This window comes from Anomaloglossus baeobatrachus, chromosome 8 (assembly GCF_048569485.1).
Source record: "Anomaloglossus baeobatrachus isolate aAnoBae1 chromosome 8, aAnoBae1.hap1, whole genome shotgun sequence".
Taxonomy (NCBI): Eukaryota; Metazoa; Chordata; class Amphibia; order Anura; family Aromobatidae; genus Anomaloglossus; species Anomaloglossus baeobatrachus.
The window spans coordinates 51,552,533-51,575,067 of record NC_134360.1 but is presented as its reverse complement, the minus strand read 5'-3'; the positions used below and the strand labels follow the sequence as shown (position 1 = coordinate 51,575,067).

General features: G+C 47.5%; 1 protein-coding gene across 1 annotated transcript; it reads left to right on the top strand.

The window, feature by feature from the left end:
* The first annotated feature begins 14,141 nt into the window (after nucleotides 1-14,141).
* On the top strand, nucleotides 14,142-21,238 carry TRNT1 (tRNA nucleotidyl transferase 1). Its single transcript, XM_075321607.1, has 7 exons — nucleotides 14,142-14,316; nucleotides 15,485-15,678; nucleotides 15,826-15,964; nucleotides 16,077-16,203; nucleotides 16,562-16,755; nucleotides 16,869-17,122; nucleotides 19,842-21,238. The coding sequence occupies exons 1-7, from the start codon at nucleotides 14,214-14,216 to the stop codon at nucleotides 20,100-20,102; spliced, it is 1,272 nt and encodes a 423-aa protein (XP_075177722.1). The 5' UTR covers nucleotides 14,142-14,213; the 3' UTR covers nucleotides 20,103-21,238.
* Nucleotides 21,239-22,535: the final 1,297 nt, after the last annotated feature.

Sequence of the window (22,535 nt, the reverse complement as noted above, 5' to 3'; positions counted from 1 at the left end):
GTGGGATTCAAGATCGAGATAACAGAACAGCCCAAGATTAATTATATAATTTAATCAGCCTAAAGCACACTAGAACTACAATATATACAATAGGGAATCTACAGAATATACATATGTCAGAGTACAGTTACAATCAAAGCATGGGTTACAAACAGGCATACACAGTTCCAGCAGTTACCTTGTTGCGTCTGGCCACAGGGGGGCGCTGTACCCAGGTTTCTAGGATCCTTCCCACAGATGTTTCCTACACGTGCCCCCAGCGAGAAGAACCCTGGAAAATGGCCGAAGTAGGGTTATCAACCTGGGCCAATCCAGGTCCCCTCCTACCTTAGTGACCTCACAGGGAGCACTGCTCCACCCCTGGCTTGAGTTATGGACAATATCCCAACATGGAATATGGGCCATAACTTTGCCTGGGAGCGTCGTAGGCAGACGCCAATGCTCTCATTGTGACAGTTATGAATTTAGCTACAGAACGAGGGGACTCATGACCTGTCTGCCAGTTCCCCATTGGCTGATATCACGCCTGGGGCATTTCCCAATGTCCTGCTCCCATAAAAAGGGTGTGCCGGCATCGTCCGCATGCAGAGACACCATTTTTATGGTTGCCATATTTATCGGAAATATGGCTTGCGAGATATGAACCATTTTTTACTGGAGTCGTTCTGTCTGGCTATTTCCATAGCCTTGCTAATGAGATACAGCTCTTGTTACAGGGTGACGGCAGGGAGTCATCCTGTGTCCATTGTTCCCACACCACCTCATTTCCATATCACAGGACATGGCCATGGAGGTGTAAGTGGAACACTGAGAAAAGAAGGGAGGGGGCACTGCCAGGGAGTGATGAGGGACTATGACTGGAGTCATAATTCATCTTCATATCCCGGGATCTGCCTCACATACACATAGTGATGTCACAGTACAGGGATAATGCACACAGTGATGTCACAGTACAGGGATAATACACAGTGATGTCACAGTACAGGGATAATACACACAGTGACGTCACAGTACAGGGATAATATACACAGTGATGTCACAGTACAGGGATAATACACATAGTGATGTCACAGTACAGGGATAATACACACAGTGATGTCACAGTACAGGGATAATGCACACAGTGATGTCACAGTACAGGGATAATACACACAGTGACGTCACAGTACAGGGATAATATACACAGTGATGTCACAGTACAGGGATAATGCACACAGTGATGTCACAGTACAGGGATAATACACACAGTGATGTCACAGTACAGGGATAATACACACAGTGATGTCACAGTACAGGGATAATGCACACAGTGATGTCACAGTACAGGGATAATACACACAGTGATGTCACAGTACAGGGATAATACACATAGTGATGTCACAGTACAGGGATAATGCACAAAGTGATGTCACAGTACAGGGATAATACACAGTGATGTCACAGTACAGGGATAATACACACAGTGACGTCACAGTACAGGGATAATATACACAGTGATGTCACAGTACAGGGATAATACACATAGTGATGTCACAGTACAGGGATAATGCACACAGTGATGTCACAGCACAGGGATAACACACACCGCGATGTCACAGTACAGGGATAATGCACACAGTGATGTCACAGTACAGGGATAATACACACAGTGACGTCACAGTACAGGGATAATACACACAGTGATGTCACAGTACAGGGATAATACACACAGTGATGTCACAGTACAGGGGTAATACACATAGTGATGTCACAGTACAGGGATAATGCACACAGTGATGTCACAGTACAGGGATAATATACACAGTGATGTCACAGTACAGGGATAATACACATAGTGATGTCACAGTACAGGGATAATACACACAGTGATGTCACAGTACAGGGATAATACACACAGTGATGTCACAGTACAGGGATAATGCACACAGTGATGTCACAGTACAGGGATAATACACACAGTGATGTCACAGTACAGGGATAATACACATAGTGATGTCACAGTACAGGGATAATACACACAGTGATGTCACAGTACAGGGATAATGCACACAGTGATGTCACAGTACAGGGATAATACACACAGTGACGTCACAGTACAGGGATAATACACATAGTGATGTCACAGTACAGGGATAATACACACAGGGATGTCACAGTACAGGGGTAACACACACAGTGATGTCACAGTACAGGGATAATACACACAGTGATGTCACAGTACAGGGATAATACACACAGTGATGTCACAGTACAGGGATAATACACATAGTGATGTCACAGTACAGGGATAATACACACAGTGATGTCACAGTACAGGGATAATACACACAGTGATGTCACAGTACAGGGATAATGCACACAGTGATGTCACAGTACAGGGATAATACACACAGTGACGTCACAGTACAGGGATAATATACACAGTGATGTCACAGTACAGGGATAATACACATAGTGATGTCACAGTACAGGGATAATACACACAGTGATGTCACAGTACAGGGATAATGCACACAGTGATGTCACAGTACAGGGATAATGCACACAGTGATGTCACAGTACAGGGATAATGCACACAGTGATGTCACAGTACAGGGATAATACACACAGTGATGTCACAGTACAGGGATAATACACACAGTGATGTCACAGTACAGGGGTAATACACACAGTGATGTCACAGTACAGGGGTAATACACACAGTGATGTCACAGTACAGGGATAATGCACACAGTGATGTCACAGTACAGGGATAATACACACAGTGATGTCACAGTACAGGGGTAATACACACAGTGATGTCACAGTACAGGGGTAATACACATAGTGATGTCACAGTACAGGGATAATACACACAGTGATGTCACAGTACAGGGATAATACACACAGTGATGTCACAGTACAGGGGTAATACACACAGTGATGTCACAGTACAGGGATAATGCACACAGTGATGTCACAGTACAGGGATAATACACACAGTGATGTCACAGTACAGGGATAATGCACACAGTGATGTCACAGTACAGGGATAATACACACAGTGATGTCACAGTACAGGGGTAATACACACAGTGATGTCACAGTACAGGGATAATACACACAGTGATGTCACAGTACAGGAATAATGCACACAGTGATGTCACAGTACAGGGATAATACACACAGTGATGTCACAGTACAGGGGTAATACACACAGTGATGTCACAGTACAGGAATAATGCACACAGTGATGTCACAGTACAGGGGTAATACACACAGTGATGTCACAGTACAGGGATAATACACACAGTGATGTCACAGTACAGGGGTAATACACACAGTGATGTCACAGTACAGGGATAATACACACAGTGATGTCACAGTACAGGGATAATACACACAGTGATGTCACAGTACAGGGATAATACACACAGTGATGTCACAGTACAGGGATAATACACACAGTGATGTCACAGTACAGGGATAATACACACAGTGATGTCACAGTACAGGGATAATACACACAGTGATGTCACAGTACAGGGATAATGCACACAGTGATGTCACAGTACAGGGATAATACACACAGTGATGTCACAGTACAGGGATAATACACATAGTGATGTCACAGTACAGGGATAATGCACAAAGTGATGTCACAGTACAGGGATAATACACAGTGATGTCACAGTACAGGGATAATACACACAGTGACGTCACAGTACAGGGATAATATACACAGTGATGTCACAGTACAGGGATAATACACATAGTGATGTCACAGTACAGGGATAATGCACACAGTGATGTCACAGCACAGGGATAACACACACAGCGATGTCACAGTACAGGGATAATGCACACAGTGATGTCACAGTACAGGGATAATACACACAGTGATGTCACAGTACAGGGATAATACACACAGTGATGTCACAGCACAGGGATAACGCACACAGTGATGTCACAGCACAGGGATAACGCACACAGCGATGTCACAGTACAGGGGTAATACACATAGTGATGTCACAGTACAGGGATAATGCACACAGTGATGTCACAGTACAGGGATAATGCACACAGTGATGTCACAGCACAGGGATAACGCACACAGCGATGTCACAGTACAGGGGTAATACACATAGTGATGTCACAGTACAGGGATAATGCACACAGTGATGTCACAGTACAGGGATAATATACACAGTGATGTCACAGTACAGGGATAATACACATAGTGATGTCACAGTACAGGGATAATATACACAGTGATGTCACAGTACAGGGATAATACACATAGTGATGTCACAGTACAGGGATAATACACACAGTGATGTCACAGTACAGGGATAATACACACAGTGATGTCACAGTACAGGGATAATGCACACAGTGATGTCACAGTACAGGGATAATACACACAGTGATGTCACAGTACAGGGATAATACACATAGTGATGTCACAGTACAGGGATAATACACACAGTGATGTCACAGTACAGGGATAATGCACACAGTGATGTCACAGTACAGGGATAATACACACAGTGACGTCACAGTACAGGGATAATATACACAGTGATGTCACAGTACAGGGATAATACACATAGTGATGTCACAGTACAGGGATAATACACACAGTGATGTCACAGTACAGGGATAATACACAGTGATATCACAGTACAGGGATAATACACACAGTGATGTCACAGTACAGGGGTAATACACACAGTGATGTCACAGTACAGGGATAATACACACAGTGATGTCACAGTACAGGGATAATACACACAGTGATGTCACAGTACAGGGGTAATACACACAGTGATGTCACAGTACAGGGATAATACACACAGTGATGTCACAGTACAGGAATAATGCACACAGTGATGTCACAGTACAGGGGTAATACACACAGTGATGTCACAGTACAGGGATAATACACACAGTGATGTCACAGTACAGGGGTAATACACACAGTGATGTCACAGTACAGGGATAATACACACAGTGATGTCACAGTACAGGGATAATACACACAGTGATGTCACAGTACAGGGATAATACACACAGTGATGTCACAGTACAGGGATAATACACACAGTGATGTCACAGTACAGGGATAATACACACAGTGATGTCACAGTACAGGGATAATACACACAGTGATGTCACAGTACAGGGATAATGCACACAGTGATGTCACAGTACAGGGATAATGCACACAGTGATGTCACAGTACAGGGATAATACACACAGTGATGTCACAGTACAGGGATAATACACACAGTGATGTCACAGTACAGGGATAATACACACAGTGATGTCACAGTACAGGGGTAATACACACAGTGATGTCACAGTACAGGGGTAATACACACAGTGATGTCACAGTACAGGGATAATACACACAGTGATGTCACAGTACAGGGATAATACACACAGTGATGTCACAGTACAGGGGTAATACACACAGTGATGTCACAGTACAGGGATAATACACACAGTGATGTCACAGTACAGGAATAATGCACACAGTGATGTCACAGTACAGGGATAATACACACAGTGATGTCACAGTACAGGGGTAATACACACAGTGATGTCACAGTACAGGGATAATACACACAGTGATGTCACAGTACAGGGATAACACACACAGTGATGTCACAGTACAGGGATAACACACACAGTGATGTCACAGTACAGGGATAATACACACAGTGAAGTCACAGTACAGGTATAATACACACAGTGATGTCACAGTACAGGGGTAAATCACACAGTGATGTCACAGTACAGGGGTAAATCACACAGTGATGTCACAGTACAGGGGTAATACACACAGTGATGGCACAGTACAGGGGTAATACACACAGTGATGTCACAGTACAGGGGTAATACACACAGTGATGTCACAGTACAGGGGTAATACACACAGTGATGTCACAGTACAGGGGTAATACACACAGTGATGTCACAGTACAGGGGTAATACACACAGTGATGTCACAGTACAGGGGTAATACACACAGTGATGGCACAGTACAGGGGTAATACACACAGTGATGTCACAGTACAGGGGTAATACACACAGTGATGTCACAGTACAGGGGTAATACACACAGTGATGTCACAGTACAGGGATAATGCACACAGTGATGTCACAGTACAGGGGTAATACACACAGTGATGTCACAGTACAGGGATAATACACAAAGTGATGTCACAGTACAGGGATAATACACACAGTGATGTCACAGTACAGGGATAATACACACAGTGATGTCACAGTACAGGGATAACACACACAGTGATGTCACAGTACAGGGATAACACACACAGTGATGTCACAGTACAGGGATAATACACACAGTGAAGTCACAGTACAGGTATAATACACACAGTGATGTCACAGTACAGGGGTAAATCACACAGTGATGTCACAGTACAGGGGTAAATCACACAGTGATGTCACAGTACAGGGGTAATACACACAGTGATGGCACAGTACAGGGGTAATACACACAGTGATGTCACAGTACAGGGGTAATACACACAGTGATGTCAAAGTACAGGGGTAATACACACAGTGATGTCACAGTACAGGGGTAATACACACAGTGATGTCACAGTACAGGGGTAATACACACAGTGATGTCACAGTACAGGGATAATGCACACAGTGATGTCACAGTACAGGGGTAATACACACAGTGATGTCACAGTACAGGGATAATACACAAAGTGATGTCACAGTACAGGGATAATACACAGTGATGTCACAGTACAGGGATAATACACAGTGATGTCACAGTACATGATAATGCACACAGTGATGTCACAGTACAGGGATAATATACACAGTGACGTCACACTACAGGGATAATACACACAGTGATGTCACAGTACAGGGGTAATATACACAGTGATGTCACAGTATAGGGGTAATACACACAGAGATGTCACAGTACAGGGGTAATATACACAGTGATGTCACAAAAAGAAAAAAAAATGAGCCAGAGCGTAAGATGGTTCACATGAACGTTATAAGCTCATGTTCACACTGACCATAAGACAAAGAAAACCCAAGATGAAAATAATATGGATGTATACCCTGCTGTAACTAAATAAAAGCATAGTGCATACAAATAAACATAGGGTACTTAGACTTAGGCCGGCGTCACACGGTACTTTCTATCGAGCGATCGCACCCGCCCCCATCGTTTGTGCGTTACGGGCAATTAGTTGCCTGTGGCGCACAAAGTTGTTAACCTCCGTCACACGCACTTACCTCCCGGACAACCTCGCTGTGGGCGGCGAACATCCTCTTCCTGAAGGTAAGAGGGAGGTTCGGCGTCACAGCGACGTCACACAGTGGCCGGCCAATAGAAGCAGAGGGGCGGAGATGAGTGGGACGTAACATCCCGCCCACCTCCTTCCGCATTGCCAGCGGGACGCAGGTAAGCTGCAGTTCATTGTTCCCGGGGTGTCACACGGAGTGATGTGTGCTGCCTCGGGAACGATGAACAACCGGCACATAGAAGGAGGAACGACATTTTGAAAATGAGCGACGTGTCAACGAGCAACGATAAGATGAGTTTTTTTGCTTGTTAACAGTCGCTCGTAGCTGTCACACGCTACGATATGTCAAATGGCACCGGATGTGCGTCACTAACGACGAGACCCCGACGACATATCGCTCGATATATCGTACCGTGTGACGCCGCCTTAGTAAACACTATTTTTGATCAAAAAGTATAAAGCCATCCCACCGTGACAAGGTGTACCTAAATCGGGACGGTACCTACACTCTCTAATATTAAAAACATCACCATGGGTCAGAACAGATCTGAATCTGAATAAGGGCAGAGAGTGACTGGGTCCCGACTACCGACTATAGGCACACAGCCATGGGAAGCCCTAGATGAAATGTCCAGCTCACTGAGAAGGGGGGCCGCACCCTATTTGTACAAGACACTACAAAAATCTGATTCATACACTCGTGTGACCCCGGACGATTACAGTAGTACCAGATTTATATACCGTATTTTTCGGACTATAAGACGCACCCTGGTTTTAGAGGAGGAAAATAGGAAAATAAAATTTTAAGCAAAAAATGTGGTCATGACACACTTATGGGGCGAGGATCTGCTACTGACACTGTTATGTGGGTAATGTCCCCAAATTCTCTACTAAGGTACCCCATCCTGGTAATGATCCTTCTGCCTTGTATATACAGTATATGTCCCTCATCCTGGTATAGCCCCAATCCTGCTATATACCGTCATCCTGGCATATGGCCGCATCCTGCTGTACAGTGGCATATGGCTGCATCCTGCTATATACCCCATCCTGGCATATTGCCCCATCCTGCTATATACCTCCATCCTGCTATATACCCCTATCCTAATATATACCCCCATCCTGCTCATATACCCCCATCCTGTTCATATACCCCCATCCTGCTATATACCCCCATCCTGCTCATATACCCCCATCCTGCTCATATACCCCCATCCTGTTCATATACCCCCATCCTGCTATATACCCCCATCCTGCTCATATACCCCCATCCTGTTCATATACCCCCATCCTGCTATATACCCCCATCCTGCTATATACCCCCATCCTGCTCATATACCCCCATCCTGCTCATATACCCCCATCCTGTTCATATACCCCCATCCTGTTCATATACCCCCATCCTGCTATATACCCCCATCCTGCTCATATACCCCCATCCTGTTCATATACCCCCATCCTGTTCATATATCCCCATCCTGTTCATATACCCCCATCGTGCTACAGTGCCTACAAGAAGTATTCAACCCCCTGCAGATTTAGCAGGTTTACACATTCGGAATTAACTTGGCATTGTGACATTTGGACTGTAGATCAGCCTGGAAGTGTGAAATGCACTGCAGCAAAAAAGAATGTTATTCCTTTTTTTTTTATTTTTTTAAATTGTGAAAAGTTTATTCAGAGGGTCATTTATTATTCAACCCCTCAAACCACAAGAATTCTGTTTGGTCCCCCTAAAGTATTAAGAAGTATTTCAGGCACAAAGAACAATGAGCTTCACATGTTTGGATTAATTATCTATTTTTCCAGCCTTTTCTGACTAATTAAGACCCTCCCCAAACTTGTGAACAGCACTCATACTTGGTCAACATGGGAAAGACAAAGGAGCATTCCAAGGACATCAGAGACAAGATCGTGGAGGGTCACAAGGCTGGCAAGGGGTACAAAACCCTTTCCAAGGAGTTGGGCCTACCTGTCTCCACTGTTGGGAGCATCATCCGGAAGTGGAAGGCTTATGGAACTACTGTTAGCCTTCCACGGCCTGGACAGCCTTTGAAAGTTTCCACCCGTGCCGAGGCCAGGCTTGTCCGAAGAGTCAAGGCTAACCTAAGGACAACAAGGAAGGAGCTCCCGGGAGATCTCATGGCAGTGGGGACATTGGTTTCAGTCAATACCATAAGTAACGTACTCCACCGCAATGGTCTCCATTCCAGACGAGCCCGTAAGGTACCTTTACTTTCAAAGCGTCATGTCAAGGCTCATCTACTGTTTGCTCATGATCACTTGGAGGACTCTGAGACAGACTGGTTCAAGGTTCTCTGGTCTGATGAGACCAAGATCGAGATCTTTGGTGCCAACCACACACGTGACGTTTGGAGACTGGATGGCACTGAATACGACCCCAAGAATACAATCCCTACAGTCAAGCATGGTGGTGGCAGCATCATGCTGTGGGGTTGTTTCTCAGCCAAGGGGCCTGGCCATCTGGTCCGCATCCATGGGAAGATGGATAGCACGGCCTACCTGGAGATTTTGGCCAAGAACCTCCGCTCCTCCATCAAGGATCTTAAGATGGGTCGTCATTTCATCTTCCAACAAGACAACGACCCAAAGCACACAGCCAAGAAAATCAAGGCCTGGTTCAAGAGGGAAAAAATCAAGGTTTTGCAGTGGCCTAGTCAGTCTCCTGGCCTTAACCCAATTGAAAACTTGTGGAAGGAGCTCAAGATTAAAGTCCACATGAGACAGCCAAAGAACCTAGATAACTTGGGGAAGATCTGCATGGAGGAGTGGGCCAAGATAACTCCAGAGACCTGTGCCGGCCTGATCAGGTCTTATAAAAGACGATTATTAGCTGTAACTGCAAACAAGGGTTATTCCACAAAATATTAAACCTAGGGGTTGAATAATAATTGACCCACACTTTTATGTTGAAAATTTATTAAAATTTAACTGAGCAACATAACTTGTTGGTTTGTAAGATTTATGCATCTGTTAATAAATCCTGCTCTTGTTTGAAGTTTGCAGGCTCTAACTTATTTGCATCTTATCAAACCTGCTAAATCTGCAGGGGGTTGAATACTACTTGTAGGCACTGTATATACCTCCATCCTGCTATATACCCCCATCCTGCTCATATACCCCCATCCTGCTCATATACTCCCATCCTGCTATATACCCCCATCCTGCTCATATACCGCCATCCTGCTCATATACCCCCATCCTGCTCATATACCCCCATCCTGCTCATAATATACCCCCATCCTGCTCATAATATACCCCCATCCTGCTCATAATATACCCCCATCCTGCTATATGCCCTCATCCTGCTATATGCTCTCATCCTGCTATACACCCCCATCCTGCTATATACCCCTGTATATCCTGGTATACGGCCCGCATCATGTGGCACATAAAAAAAAATAAACGTTCATACTCACCTTACCTCACTCCCTGCAGCATCGCTCCTCCTCCGTCTGTGCCAGCAGCAGCGCTGGAGTGTGGAGCCATCCACGATCCCTGCAGCACCGCGATGTCCTCCTGTCTGTGACGGCGGCGGCTGCATGTGGACACGTGCGCACAGCGATGACATCATCGATGTGTGCACCGCTAGTCTGCACACAGCCGCCGGCGGCACAGATAGGACATCGCGGTGCTGCAGGGATCGCGGCCAGTGAGTGTACTGATTCACTGCACCCCTCGCTGATGATGATGCACGAGGGGCAGTGAATACAGCCACACATGATCACTCCAGGCTGTGGTTGCCAGGGGTGATCATGCGGGCAGGCTGTTTACTATGCGTGCCCCCCCGCCCACCTGTCAGCGCTGGCTTCAGTGCTAAGAGATGATGGGCGGGAGGATGGGCGTGCATATTAAATGAGCGGGTCCACGTGGTTATGGCAGGCGCTGCTACAGCCTGTTTATGCCGCCGATGACCAGCTCCACCGCAGCACCCTCCTTCCCCGCCGCCCTACATTCAGACTATAAGACGCACCCCCCACTTTCCCCCAACATTTGGGGGGGGGAAAGTGTGTCTTATAGTCCGAAAAATACGGTAGATCTTTTTATGTTTAGCTACTTTTACCGGATTTTGAAGGCTATAGGTTTTTTTTATTTTTTTGACGACAGTCATATAAGGGCTCTTTTTTTGCGGTATGAGTTGGAGTTTTAGGCCACATTTTTTATTGCTTTCTATTCCACTTTTTGTGAGGCAGAACCAAGAAGAAACAGCAATTCAGGAATTTTTTGTTTGTTTTTTTACCTAAACGTGATGACAGCTTTATTCTTTGGATCAGTATGAATACAGCGATACCACATTTATATAGTTTTATTTTGTTTTGCCCCTTTTAAACAATAAAATCAATTTTATAGAAAAAAAAAAATAGTCTTTGCATTGCTGTATTCTGATGGAGCTACAAGGCAATTTGTTTTTTTTGCAGGAAGAAATGACATTTTCAGTAGTACGGTACCATTTTTATTTACAGATGACTTTTTGATCTCGTTTTATTCCACTTTTTGTCCGTTCTAAGATAAATAGACATAATTCTTGCTATGATTTTTAGTTAGTTTTTTTACGGTGTTCACTGAAGGTGTTAACTTTGGGTGACAGTTTTATAGCATGGGTTGTTCCGGACACAGCAATACCAAATCTGTGCACTTTTTTGGCTTATTTTACATAAAATGTACATATTTATTGCTATAAAAAGGTTTTCATTTTTTTGGTTCTTTATTTTCTGATTTTTTTGTAATAATTTCAGACTTTTTTTTTTCACTTTTTAACTTAGTCCCTATGGGACAGTAACTTTTATCACTCTGATCGCCTGTGTAATATATTTCCATGCACAAGCCTGGCAATATATTATACATTATACTTGTCAGTGTAGAACGCCTATTAGACCATGCTCCTGACATGGTCTAACAGGGCACCGTAGCCTGGCAGACCTGGAAGTCATCATTTGACTTTGGGTTGACATGACTGAGCCCCCGTCATCACATTCCGGGAGTTGCAATCACTATTGATAGCGGCATTTACAGGGTAAAACAGCAGGGAAGGTGCATACTGTGATAGCCGAAGCTCGGCTATATCTAAGACCTCTTTCACATGTTCGTGAAAAACCACGCACGTTTTTCATGGACGTGTCAGAGGTGCGTTTTGCCCTCCGTGAGCCGTGTTTATGGCACACGTGTGTTCTCCGTGTGTTATCCATGATAACACAAGGAGAACGGGAACTCTCTACTCACCTGTCCCTGGCGTCGCTGTCCGTGGTGCTGATCTGCGGTCTCCGGTCCTGCCGACTCCCCGCTTCTACTGCTTCCGGCCGCAGTGAAGGGAATATTCAATGAGCGGCGGTCGGCAGCAAGTGACAGCAGTGGCAGAGACAGCAGGGCAGGAGAAGGTGAGTAAAGTTTTGTTTTTTATCTCTCGCAGACACGTCTTTTCTCCGGCGCGTGTCACACGGAACACATCCATGTGGTCCATTTGTGTTACGTGTGACCTGTTTGTGTTCCGTGTGACACCCGTGATGCCGGAGATAAAACGGACATGTTGCCGTGAGAAAAACACGGACACACGCAAGTACGGAACGGACACACGTTCCATGTGTAAATACATGTGTCCAACTCCATTTGAAAACATAGGTCTACGTGTGTACGTGTCTCCGGTACATGAGGAGACGCACCAGACACGTACCGGAGGCACGAACGTGTGAGAGAGGCCTGACACCGAGCTCCCAGCGGCAATTGTGCAGACACAGGCTTTGTGCCGGTCTGATCGCCATGACATAGGTTTACGTTAATTTCTGGAACCCTCTTTCTGCACTGGTCAGGTGGGCGATCTCCTCAGGAGGCCGGGGTCCTGGGAGCCGGACAGTGTAGAGCCCAATGTCCGCAGTAGTCAGGTGGGCGATCTCCTCAGGGGGTAGGGGTCCTGGGAGCCGGACAGTGTGGAGCCCAATGTCCGCAGTAGTCAGGTGGGCGATCTCCTCAGGGGGTAGGGGTCCTGGGAGCCGGACAGTGTGGAGCCCAATGTCCGCAGTAGTGAGGTGGGCGATCTCCTCAGGAGGCCGGGGTCCTGGGAGCCGGACAGTGTAGAGCCCAATGTCCGCAGTAGTCAGGTGGGCGATCTCCTCAGGGGGTAGGGGTCCTGGGAGCCAGACAGTGTGGAGCCCAATGTCCGCAGTAGTCAGGTGGGCGATCTCCTCAGGAGGCCGGGGTCCTGGGAGCCGGACAGTGTGGAGCCCAATGTCCGCAGTAGTCAGGTGGGCGATCTCCTCAGGAGGCCGGGGTCCTGGGAGCCGGACAGTGTAGAGCCCAATGTCCGCAGTAGTCAGGTGGGCGATCTCCTCAGGGGGTCGGGGTCCTGGGAGCCGGACAGTGTGGAGCCCAATGTCCGCAGTAGTCAGGTGGGCGATCTCCTCAGGAGGCCGGGGTCCTGGGAGCCGGACAGTATACAGCCCAATGTCCGCAGTAGTCAGGTGGGCGATCTCCTCAGGGGGTCGGGGTCCTGGGACGCAGCCTGGAACCGAAGCTGAAAACACAGCCGACCATTACTGAGGAGATGGAGAAAAAGATGGCAGTCAGGACAGACAGTGCGGAGGGTGACTGTCACACTCAGGTACCACACAGCCACGATAATAATCTGGAAAGGCCGGAAATAACGATACCAAATACCGCCCGGTGTGCACAAGGCTTGGGAGCAGCGCGCGAAAGTGCTGTCTGCACTTGTCCGTACAGCCGGACTCCTCCCACACACGTGGCTGATCACATGATGTCGACGTCATCTAAGGTCCTTCAGCTCAGGAGGTAAGTGACGGCCCGGTGTCCGGCTCCTCCCACATGTGAGGTTGATCACATGATCCTGACGTAATCAAAGGTCCTTGTGCTCACTAGGATGCAGCACCTAGAGCTCGGGAGACGGACGACTTCTTGATGCTCGGACGATTCATAGCACAGAGCCGCCGACTGTCCACTATGGCGGTGCAGAGCCCCCAGTTCAAGGCTCTCTTCACGGAAGGCCTCAAAACTCTGACAGGTGGGAACTAATGGGAGAGGGTGTGACATTGAACAGGTGAGGAGGCGACTGTACGCGCTGATGAAGATTAGGAGCAAGTGACTGTACACTGGGTGAGGAGGCGGAGACTGTACACAGGGTGAGGAGGATCAGGAGCAAGTGACTGTACACTGGGTGAGGAGGCGGAGACTGTACACAGGGTGAGGAGGATCAGGAGCAAGTGACTGTACACGGGGTGAGGAGGCGGCGACTGTACACGGGTGAGGAGGATCAGGAGCAAGTGACTGTACACTGGGTGAGGAGATGGCGACTGTACGCGGGTGAGGAGGATCAGGAGCAAGTGACTGTACACGGGGTGAGGAGGAGGCGACTGTACGCGCTGATGAGGATTAGGAGCAAGTGACTGTACACTGGGTGAGGAGATGGAGACTGTACGCGGGTGAGGAGGATCAGGAGCAAGTGACTGTACACAGGGTGAGGAGGATCAGGAGCAAGTGACTGTACACAGGGTGAGGAGGCGGTGACTGTTGAGGAGGCGTCGCCTGTACACGGGTAAGGAAGCACCTGTACATGGGTGAGGAGACGGCGACTGTACGCAGGTGAGGAAGATAAGGAGCAAGCGACTGGAGGATGAGGCGGCGAGTGTACTCGGGTGAGGAGGAAGAGGTGGTGACTACTCAGATAAGGAGCAAGCGGCTGTACACGGGTGAGGAGGAAGAGGCGGCGACTGTACTCAGATGAGGAAGATAAGCAAGCGACTGTGGAGGATGAGGCGGTGAATGTACTCAAATGAGGAGGATAAGGAGCAAGCGACTGTATGCGGGTGAGGAGGAAGAGGCAGTGACTACGCAGATGAGGAAGATAAGGAGCAAGCGACTGTATGCGGGTGAGGAGGAAGAGGCAGTGACTACGCAGATGAGGAAGATGAGGAGCAAGCGACTGTATGTGGGTGAGGAGGAAGAGGCAGTGACTACGCAGATGAGGAAGATAAGGAGCAAGCGACTGTAGGCGGGTGAGGAGGAAGAGGTGGCGACTGTACTGAGATGAGGATAAGGAGCAAGCGACTGTACGCAGATGAGGAGGGGGAAGAAGCGGCGACTGTACTTGTATATGCACTATACACAGGTCAGAGTTGTCTGTACACAAGCCTTATACGCAGGTAATGGCATTTTACATCCTGTTGCCGCAGGCTTATTTGCTCGGGAGAAGTATGAGTTGCGGATCGCGGGAGGAGCCGTCCGGGATCTTCTCGCTGGGAAGCAGCCGCACGACGTGGACTTTGCCACCACGGCCACCCCCGATCAGATGAAGGATCTGTTCCTAAAGGAGGGAATCCGGCTGATCAACAATAAAGGCGAGAAGCACGGCACGGTGACCGCGAGGGTGAGCCACTCACCAAGTTGTTTTCCTGACTGGACGGGCAGTCTCTCCTTACGGCTCCTTCACACTTGTCCTCAGATTTCTTGGGTCGGGGGAGGGTGGCTCGAGACCTCGGGATTATTTTGTGGTGTTTTACGATCTTTTCTTCAGATTAACGATCAGAACTTTGAAGTCACGACGCTGAGGGTCGACCTGCGGACGGACGGACGCCATGCGGAGGTGGAGTTCACTACAGACTGGGAGCAGGACGCCGAGCGGCGGGATCTCACCATCAACTCCATGTTTCTGGGTAACTGGGGGAAGGGGTCGGGGTCCGCACAGTGCTCACTGATGTAGGTCAGATGTTTGTGGAACTATGTGACAACTCTAGTTTGCATTATTATAGTTCTGTGTCTTCTCAGGATTTGACGGCACGCTCTACGATTATTTCAATGGTTACGAGGATTTGAAGAACCGATGCATCCGATTTGTGGGCGATCCGGCCAAGCGGATCCAGGAGGATTATCTGCGGATTCTGCGCTACCTCAGGTGAACGGAAATTCTCAAGAAGAGCTATGGAGTGTGTCGGGCGCCAGGACAAGAACTGCTGAACGAAAAGTGTTGGCTCTGAAGGACTCATTCCTGTAATACTTAGTATGTTCTGTAATATTCAGAGCTGCGTTCATACTTCTGCTGGTGCCTTGTCCTGCTGCGCTGCATTGTAGGAGATATAGTGTGCATAGCAAGCAATTTACAGCATTCTGGGGTAAACAAAGGCTTCATCTCCTGCAGTGCGGCACAATGTAGGATTTCTGCTGAGTGTTTGAATATTTCCACAGCTGAATTATGAGTTTAGCTCTGGAGGTGACTTAAGTATAAGACATGATGTAAATTCAATGCCCTACAGGTTTTATGGACGGATAGCAGAGAAATCCGGAGAACACAGTCCATCCACTCTGGACGCCATACGAGAGAATGCTCCTGGGTTGGGCGGAATCTCAGGGGAGAGAATCTGGGTGGAACTAAAGAAGATTCTGGAAGGAAATCACGTCAATCACCTGATCCAGCTGATCTACCAGCTGGGAGTCGCTCCCTATATTGGTGGGTGTCACAGGGATCAGACCCCCATAAGATGTCGGGTCCTTAGATCCTCCAGGAGCAGTTTTGTATTTGTGGATCGGTTTAGTTTTGATCCAATTCTGCATTTATTACAGGATTACCGGAAAATGGAAATCTGGAGGAGTTTACTCGTATCTGCTCCCAAGCCGGGCACTTGTCTCCTAAACCGATGACTCTTCTGTCTGCATTGTTCTCACGCCCAGATGGGGTCCAAAAACTGGATCTGAGGCTGAAGATTTCACGGGAGGAGAAGGGGCTGGCGTTATTCTTACTGAAAGAACGAAAGGAGCTGACCGCGGATCACACTGAGCACGAACCACTGAAGCCATACCAGGACTATGTGATCGATGTGAGCAACATGGGGTTAAACTCATAGATTGGATTATAGATCCTAGCTGACCGCAGACTCTACTGGGTCCCTTACCTGTCCCAACCTCAGATCTTACTGGGCCCCCTTGCCTGGCCCGACCTCGGGTGCCACGGGGCCCCCTTGCCTGGCCCCACCTCGGGTGCCCCTTGCCTGGCCCGACCTCGGGTGCTCCCTTGCCTGGCCCGACCTTCGGGTACCACGGGTCCCTTTGCCTGGCCCGACCTCGGGTGCCCCTTGCCTGGCCTGACCTTCGGGTGCCACGGGTCCCTTTGCCTGGCCCGACCTTCGGGTGCCACGGGTCCCTTTGCCTGGCCCGACCTTCGGGTGCCACGGGTCCCTTTGCCTGGCCCGACCTTCGGGTGCCACGGGTCCCTTTGCCTGGCCCGACCTTCGGGTGCCACGGGTCTTTTTGCCTGGCCCGACCTTCGGGTGCCACGGGTCCCTTTGCCTGGCCCGACCTTCGGGTGCCTCCAGGCCATTTAACTGACCTTGCTTGATCTCTACTGGGTCACAGTAGATAATGTGACTGCAGTATTGTATATAGACTGTACAGGATATTAGACCAGTGACCCTCTGGCTGTTGCTCAGCTACATCTAACATCATGCCCAAACTGTTGGGATAATGGGAGTTGTAGCTTTATCACAGCTTTAGAGCCACAGGTTCAAGAACGTGGTATCCTACCCTTGAGCTACTATTTCAAATCAGTCATCTGTGTATACGGTGTTGCTTTTCTGCCTTTTGCAGGGATTATTGAAACCGCCATTCTCTGTATAATCCGTCCCACTCTATAAAGTGAAGTATTAGCCCATTGTGTGCGCTAGTGGCCACTGAGAATAGCAGCATCTGTATATTACTACTGTTTCCCCAAAAATAAAGCAGGGTCTTATTTGTTGCTCTGGGCTTATTATCAGGGGATGTCTTGAATTTTCCCATGAACAACAATCCACATTTGTTCAAATATAATCATGTCATCACATTCTGGTAAAAGATATACTGTTATAATTTATTCATGGCTATACATCATTTGAATACTCCACTCAGGGTTATTACGGTAATGTATATGTTCATACCTTTCCCTATTTGTTGCATGTGGTGCCATCTACTGGCTAATTGATAAAATGTATTGAAAAATATATCTAAATTTTGTTAATACATTTTGTGTTACTCCTATTACTGGGTCAGATGCACATTTTCTTATCTGATCCGCTATTCTCATGGTGCAGAACCCGTCCTATAGTGGTGGGTACACTGCATACATATCATATTTACACAGGTTTATATTACCTGCTTACATTTATTATTTTCTATGTACTGCTAAGTTTACGCCCAAAAGAAAGCAGACACCCCTTAAAGGGAACCTGTCATCAGAAATTTTGCAGTAAACCTAAAAGATTCCCCCTCTGCAGCTCCTGGGCTGCATTCTAGCAAGGTTCCTGTACTTTTTGTGTCCCCTTTCTGACCAAAATAAAGACTTTATAAAGTGGTAGCTTTTTGTATTCAGATCTTGATAATGGTACACGGGGGCGGGCTGTCTGGTGGCCGTTAGTCTGCCTCCGTGTCGCATTAGGCCGTCCCCCATCACGCATTTTCAAAGAGGTGACGTGAGGTAAGCTGGCCAGTGCTTGCACAGAACGGTGGAGGCGGCGGTGAAAGCGCGAGCACGAGATTATGGGCGGGTACTTGCTGATGAAAATCGGAGTGCCGCCCATAATCTCGCGCATGCGCCGTGCCACTCTCGCGGGACTGTGCACAGTGTGACCGCTGGTGATGTGTTGCGCATGCGTGAGATTATGGGCGGCGCTGTGATTTTCATCAGCAAGTACCCGCCCATAATCTCGTGCTCGCGCTTTCACCACCGCCTCCACCGTTCTGCGCAAGCACTGGCCAGCTTATCTCACGTCACCTCTTTGAAATTGCACGATGGGAGAGGAGAGAGAGCCCGCCCCCGTGTACCATTATCAAGATCTGAATACAAAAAGGTACCACTTTATAAAGTCTTTATTTTGGTCAGAAAAGGGACACAAAAAGTACAGGAACCTAGCTAGAATGCAGCTCAGGAGCTGCAGAGGGGGAAACTTTTAGGTTTAGTGCAAAATTTCTGATGATAGGTTCCCTTTAAAGAATCACACTTACCAGACCCCAAACAATTATAGCTGGGAAGTGAATGGGCTCTCACATACAAATCTGCGTCGCTGTCTGGTTCCACAGTGGACGCTCCCCCTGCTGGCCGGAAGCAGTATCACCTGCTTGGAGTTAGCGAGAGTGGAGTGATACTGGAACCTAATCTGTGTGTGAGAGCTGCAATGCAATACAGCGAGGAACCTGATAGCGATGCAGATCTCTGTGTGAGAGCCAATCCACCATCGGCACTTGACAGCTGTTTGGGGTCTGCTGAGTGTGATTCTTTTTTTTTTTCTTTTCAGGGGGCATCTGCTTTCTTTTGGGGTGTCTGCTTTCTTTGAAGGGTTCTGCTAAAACTTTTGTTAGCTACTTGGACACTTCTTTATTGAAGTGCAACTAGGGCTTAGTTTTGGAGTAGGGCTTATCTTTTAAGCCTACTTAAAGCCCAAAAACTCGTGCTGGGGCTTATTTTTGGGGAAACACGATAGTTATGACATTTGTTACTCGGTGCCACTGAACAGTCAGGATTTTATTTTCCTGTTCTCTATTTGATTTTTTTTCTACTTCTCCTTTCAGTGCCGAGAGACGGACGCCCATAAGAGGGTCTGTGAACTACTGAAGTACCAGGGGGAAGAACGACTACTGACCCAGATGGAACAATGGACTTTGCCCCGCTTCCCTGTCAGCGGGCACGACCTGCGGCGTATGGGCATCTGCTCGGGGAAGGAGATCGGGAGGATCCTGCAGGACCTGCGGGAGCGGTGGAAGGAGAGCGGCTACAAGGTCGACAAAGAGGAACTGCTAAACTGTGTGTCCAGGAGCGAAGGCGCCGAGTAAGGCCGGAAGCCATTCCTGGGTTTGGGGAATAGAGATGGTGGAAGAAGAATCCCCATCTGCAGTGTCAGGAACGACTGAGATAGCTGGACGCTGTGAGATCAATCTCATCCCTTCTCTCATACGGGGGGCAATGGGGGGAGGGGTCTCCAGTTTTGTGATACAATAATTCTACAGTAAGAAAAGTTCTGCAGCTTTCTAATATATGCTGTGTTTCACTTCGCATCACAACATTTCTGCTTGCTGTCAGTGAATGGAAACATTGTTTTCAGCAAGCCAATATCCAGGAAGTAGAAATCTACGGCAAACACCATCCAATATTCCAAAGTGCTTTATTCTAACATTATGTGCTGTGTTAAAAGTAGCGGGGAGAGAGAGATGAGTGCAGGCTCCCTACGGACGACGAACGTTTCGCACTTCCTTGTGCTTCAACGGGTCCCAATTATTTACAGCAAGTGCAATGTTTCTCAGCATTCTCTTATTTTAACTTGCAGAATTTCTTTAAGACTGGAACAAAGTTACAAAGCAATGAGGTTAGAAAGTTTTTATTCACTGCCAGTAATAAGAAATATTGCAAATGGTGAGGTGAAATAAAAAAAAGTTTAGCGTTTAACAAACATTTTTTCCCCAATAATTGATATCATCTCCATAAGTGTTTCAAAAATGGATGATGCTTAGAAGTTGCAGAAGTTTTCACGATGCAGGGTGTGCTTCAAGCTGGACTCTACGTTCCTGACATCAGACGGGTGGAAATAACTGACCAAATTTCTCCTGGTTTATACGCCGCGTCCTCCTCATGCTCTTAGTAAAGGTTTTGTTTCTTTTAATTTCAGTTGTTTGTGTTGCTCAGTGCAGCCAAACCCGGCATAAAAGGATGAAACCTTCCAAGGCCTTGTTCACACAGGATGGGTTTTGCATGAGATTTTACGAAACAAGTTTTTACTGAAATGTTACATTTTTCATGAAACTTCCATAGCATGTGTGTGTGAATATGAAGGCAGGTTCTGGGATTTCATATTTATGGTCTAATGTTAGGCAGCCAGCGAAGTGGAGACCTTAAAGGTCATGTGCGCACGCTGCGGGTTTTGCTGCAGAAAATGTTTAATGTCTCTGCAATCCTTCTCCTGCAAAATCTATGGGGATTAAAAAAAAAAAAAAAAAAAAGCTGTGCGCACACTTATTTTTTTTTGTCCCTGCAGATTTACCCGCGGAATTTCTGCTGCGGAATTAATGTTTATGTCACTTCTTTTCTGCAGGTCCCTGCAGTTTTGCCATTAATTATTGGTAAAAAAAAACCGCAGGGACCAACCTGCAGCAAATCCGCACCAAAACTAGGCAAAACCGCATGCGGATTTCATTGCGGTTTTGGTGCATTTTTTTTTTACCATAGTTGTGGGATTCTTTCACAGGGTCTGTTTTTTTTTTCTTAAGAAATGTCATTTTCTAGTGCGCACATAGCCTAAGGCTACATGCGCACGCTGCTTTTTTTTCCTGCTTTTTTGGCTGCAGTTTTGTCAGCTGAACTTTCTGACATCTGACTTCCCAGCAAAGTCTATGAGAAGTCAGATTTGTCATGCGCACATTGCAGTTTATTTGTCAGCGTTTTTTTTGTCAAAAGTTTGTGACAAAAAAAATGCAGCATGTTCATTCTTCCTGCGTTTTTGTCAACATTTGTCACCCATTGAAATCAATGAGGGCATCAAAAACGCAGGAAAAATGCATGCTAATCAAAAGTGGTGCATTTTACCTGCCTTTTACCTGCGTTTTTGCTAGCAAAAACGCAGGTGATTTGTCAGGAAGTGAGGTCAGGCAAGTGGTCCCGTCCCGTCCTCCATGTGTTCCCCGAAGTACCGCTGTCCCCAGGGGAGATGATGTGGAGGACGGGGGACTATCAGCGGCGGCAGCGAGAGGGGGATGGACATTGGCAGCTGAAAACATTGATTTTTATCTCTCTCTGCTGCCGCCGCTGATAGTCCCGTCCTCCCCGAAGTACCACTGTCCCCAGCATGCACGCACAGGGGAGATGATGTGGAGGACGGGGACTATCAGCAGCGGCAGCGAGAGGGGGATGGACATTGGCAGCTGAAAACATTGATTTTTCCCTCTCGCTGCTGCCGCCACTGATAGTCCCGTCCTCCACGTGTTCCCCGAAGTACCACTGTCCCCAGCGTGCACGCACAGGGGAGATGATGGACCCTTCTCACTGCCACCGCCGCTGAAAGTCCCGTCCTCCACGCTCCTGCCGGATCCACGCAGTAGCGCGATCAGCTGAGCTGTCACTGAGGTTACTCGCGGCCACCGCTGGATTCAGCGGTGGCCGCGGGTAACCTCGGTGACAGCTCAGGCTGATCGCGCGGCTGTCTTCATTAGCTGCATGGAGGTGACCGGAGCGGCGGTGTCTACTGCTTCTCCGGTCACCTGCATGCAGCAGAGCTG

Excerpts from the sequence above, each read along its gene's own strand:
- TRNT1 (XM_075321607.1), top strand. The coding sequence starts at position 14,214 with ATGCTCGGACGATTCATAGCACAGAGCCGCCGACTGTCCACTATGGCG. Across the intron at positions 16,756-16,868 it reads GGGAGTCGCTCCCTATATTG|GATTACCGGAAAATGGAAAT; the intron begins GTGGGTGTCACA and ends CATTTATTACAG. Across the intron at positions 17,123-19,841 it reads ACCAGGACTATGTGATCGAT|TGCCGAGAGACGGACGCCCA; the intron begins GTGAGCAACATG and ends TTCTCCTTTCAG.